Here is a 4144-nt window from a genome sequence, read left to right as displayed (position 1 = left end):
ATCCCAGCCCACCCTATGGTATCTGAATGACTATGATGATTATGCATGACGATCAACAACCCTTCCCCGTTGGGATAGATGGGGGCTTGCCCAAAGGGGCCCTTCAAATCCACGCCATCCCCCCTTTTTTTATTCTCCGCCAACACAACACGGGGCCATCTTTAGCTTTCTGAAGAGGTACTTCCTCCCGCCGGATGGAAATCCCCCCATCCGTGACAAGTCACTTTCGGACTCCCCCCCCCCCCCCCACTGGGTCACATTCAAAACCCCCGCTTTTTTCGAGGGGGGGTTTTGACCCTGACTGACTCAGCTTTTTGCTTCTCCCGAACGCTACCCCTAACTCGCAAAGTCCCCTATTATCCTCCTCCCTTTTATCCTCCTCCCTTCTCTCTCCAACCCCCATTCTCCTCTACTCTACTTCGCCTCTTCCCAAACCTCCTCATCTCTCATCTCAGTCACCAACCACTCAGCATCCCCCCTCCATCCTCGGCACCTTTCCCATCGATTAGTTTGTCTAGATCGTTCCTGTGCCTGACCTGCTCTCCCATCCCCTTTCCCTAGCTTCCGTGTAACCATCTACTTCTGACTCAAACCTCCCTTGTTCGCGGTCCTCCCTTGTACCCGTTCTCAACGGTAGGTGAACCCCTCTCCTCCCTCTCCTCCCTCTCCTCCCTCTCCTCCCTTTCCTCCCTTCCTCCCTTCCCTCCCTTCCTCCCTTCCTCCATCCATTCATCCATCGCACCCTTAACCATCACATCCACCCCCGGGTTTCGAATCAACTCTCATATCCACTGCCACTCTCTTCGTCTCCAGATCTTCAGCATCAATCCCGTCCTGGAGTGTGTCCTGCCATTTAGTCTCTCTGGAGACAGGATCAATTCACCTCGACTTACCGAAAACTCAATCTCAGACTGACATCCTCCATTCATTTCACAGCTTCCTCCGTCATCATCATGTCGGAAGAACTCTCAAAGGTCGATTCCGCCGTGGCTGGCCTCTCGATATCCCCTCCCGACAGCAAGAAGGAGAAAGCAGCTCACAAACGCACCACCTCGTCAGCCGAGGGTGTACGAAACATCAACGACCTAGGTAAGCGCACTGCACAGACGCACACCACCATCTCTCTGTGCCATCCGTGGGCGAGCACAGACTAACAGATAACCCCCGTGCAGAAAAGGAAGGAATCGAATTGGCCATTGCCCCTGAAACACAGAAGCTCAACTGGTAAGATTCGCTACGGCGTCGTGCCCCCATACATAATAGACCGCCATTCCATCTCCAAGGCACCGCACATCGTGGAACACCCGGCTGACCCATGTAATCTTCAACCAAGGAAACTCAACACCTCCCCCACAACCCTGGATGACAAGGAAGCTCTCAAGAAGTTCCTCACCACCCCGCCTGTCAAGCGGATAGATCTGCATTTCCCCCTAGGCCTGGAAGTCACTGCCCGAAACCTCAAGGGGGTCACAATCAAGGACGCGCTGGACGCTATTCACAAGCAATTTAAGAAGAAGGTAGGTGTCTCATCATCTATGCCCAGTAAATAAATAAATATATATATATATATACTCTCCCATCGCAACGTATGATTGTCCTTACCCTTCATCTCCAGGCCGATGACGAACTCGACAACCCCATCCTAGCCGGTTTCGAATGGGATAAAGAAGAATCATGGACCCGACTGATCGTCCACCAGAAGAAGCAAGGCGCCTTTATCGGCAGTAAAAAGTCCAAAAAGAAGGGCGGAGATACAGATGAATAGTTAAAAACTTATCCGCGTCCATGCACCATGCACCATGCACCATGCACCATGCTCGATGCTCGATGCTTCTGGTGAAGAGACTTGGTTGAATGCACCTCCGTGTCTCGGCCTTGCCCCTCATCTTTCCCAAACCCCTCTGTGGTGTTGTGCAGACCCATCGCATGCAATGCATCAAGTGCATCCGGCGCTGTTGTGTTAACTTTGACATGCTTTATCTATGTCGCCTATCTTTCTTGCTGCAAAAGGGAGATTTTGTTTTGGCAAATTTTTCCCTCTTTTTTTCCCTTGGTGGGATAAATGGGCTCCTTTCTTGTTACGATCCCAGAGCTGTGCTGTGTTTGTTGGTCTTTTTTAATTTACTTTCACACTTTCTCCTCTCCTCTCACTGTCTTCGTTTTAGAGCCGAGCTGGATCCGAAAAAGGAGAGTGCGTGCTTATAAACTGCCATTCATTTTTATGATGTTTGAACGCTGCTTGGCGGCTAACCATTTAGCTGTCTGGGCCGTTAGGGTGGGTAGGGTAGGTGATAGTTAATGTAAAGCCTCGTTTTTTTTCAATCTGCGGAATATGAGAATCAACTTAACCCACCTACCGAAGAAGTTACCCTGAAGTTTCGACGGAGCGGGGAAATTGAGAAAGTGAAAAGGTAATACAACTGGTCCTTCCATAGAAGAAGAAGTTGTAGAAAGAGAAGTCACTGTGTGGTAACTACCTGTAGAGCTTTCAATCGTTGCCCCGCCGTGAATCGTTTTGAGTATTTTCATGGCATCTATCTCATCACCACATTTAAGCTTACTTTGAACGTTGCCCCTATGTGTCACTCCCCCGCTATTCCCGTTTCCGACTAGCCCGTCCAACTTTCAACTTTGTTCAACAACGGGCTCCAACCTCATCAATCACTCTTGATCAGTAGTTTAATACAGCATAGATGAACCTGCAAACGGCACTGGGCCTGCGGGTATAAATATCCCCTCCTCTTCCTCCTCTTCCTCCTCCTCCTTCTCTTCCTCTTTCCCTCATCATCCTCTACTATAACCCCAATCCATCCTCCGCACGCAGAGACGCCTACCCCACCCATGCCTATACAGCGGTGGCTCTTAGGCCACCCTATATGGCCCAGCCCCCCTCTATATAAACTGAGATATCAACCATATTGTATTATTATTTATCTACCAAGTAAGGGTGGGCGTGAGCAAATCCCCCCACTTCCCTGCAACCTCTGCAATGGAAATGTTATACGTGTGCCCACCAACCCATATCTAGGGGGGGGGGGGGGTTTCTATGCACCTCCATATACCATACACTGCCTCCCCGATAACGGGAGACCGGATCTGGCCGTGTCTCAGACTAAGTGATTGAGACATCTGGAAATCACCACTCTCAATACTGTCAAAATCAATGAATTCTTTGTCAGTTGCATGAACAACACTTGTCAAACTGAATGTTGATTACTACCCCGTGTCAGATCTTAAGTTTTTAAAACATCGATGTGTCTGATGCTATCACACTGATGAAATCGGATATCACCACTAATTCCATATGCGATCTCAATGCTCATGATCAAGCAACTTGGTCTCTGGTGCATTCTACCTCTAAGATGTTCCAAGATATACAGAAGTTCAAAAAGGATAACTCTAGGCTCCATAATATGACTGAAGAAAAAGCAAGGTGACTTCCGCTCCTGCGAGCTGGCTATTACCCGCCGCCTGACAAACATCGACCTCGTTTTATGCTTCACCGAGCTCCGACGAGAGCACCGCCGTATGGATTAGCTACCTGGCCGACGCGTTTGATATATATATATATATATATATATACCCCTTATTTCGCCGCCTTCTATTTCCTGTTCGTCAACGCGTCCAACACGACCCGTCTGGGATTTCGCCAGTCAATGCGACGATGAGGAATGTTGGGGGTTATAGTATCTGTGCGCTGGCTGTACATGGTACTCGCTTCTCGCTTGCACCTTATCATCGTAGCGGAGTGCGGGGACACCTTGATACAAGGAATCTTCACTCATCCTATATGGAGCCAATCTTGCCTTCGCTAACGCGTATCAACGACCTGGCAGCATTTCGCCCAGAGAAAGGGTTCTTTGATCACTATCGACGCCGAAGCACGTTATATTGGAAATGTCGCTGCCGGCCAATCGGGCGGGGAGCGCTAACCGTTTCCCTGGTAATGTCCTATTTATCAAGCGAACCACTGGGCTATTTATTTGCCTTGCGCTCTACGGAGAAGCCTAAATTCCAGTACATCTCCTCCATGGCCCAGCGTAATGTGTTTCCCGGCCTCTGCCTGCGTACGCAGATGCGGTTCCTGGAACCGATAGTTGAATCCTCCTCATCGACGGTAGGACGGTGGTCGACACCGTCAACA

General features: G+C 49.6%; 2 protein-coding genes across 2 annotated transcripts in view; both read left to right on the top strand.

The window, feature by feature from the left end:
- Positions 1-953: 953 nt before the first annotated feature.
- Positions 954-1765, top strand: PADG_02338 (uncharacterized protein; the record flags this gene model as incomplete). The annotated part of the gene is made up of 4 exons (XM_010759471.1): positions 954-1089; positions 1173-1224; positions 1334-1517; positions 1616-1765. 4 exons carry the CDS (start codon positions 954-956, stop codon positions 1763-1765), a joined length of 522 nt encoding a protein of 173 aa, XP_010757773.1.
- A 2181-nt stretch (positions 1766-3946) lies between these two features.
- Positions 3947-4144, top strand: part of PADG_11416 (uncharacterized protein) — a gene marked incomplete at both ends in the record, with an annotated part of 1014 nt that continues 816 nt past the window's right edge. Inside the window, one exon of the mRNA XM_010759662.1 lies at positions 3947-4117. Coding sequence (XP_010757964.1) covers positions 3947-4117 — 171 coding nt within the window. The remainder of the gene's footprint in view (positions 4118-4144) is intronic.

The sequence above is a fragment of the Paracoccidioides brasiliensis genome (genome assembly GCF_000150735.1).
Source record: "Paracoccidioides brasiliensis Pb18 unplaced genomic scaffold supercont2.2, whole genome shotgun sequence".
Classification (NCBI taxonomy): domain Eukaryota; kingdom Fungi; phylum Ascomycota; class Eurotiomycetes; order Onygenales; family Ajellomycetaceae; genus Paracoccidioides; species Paracoccidioides brasiliensis.
The sequence above is the reverse complement of the archived record's forward strand: the minus strand, read 5'-3'. Positions and strand labels throughout refer to the sequence as shown.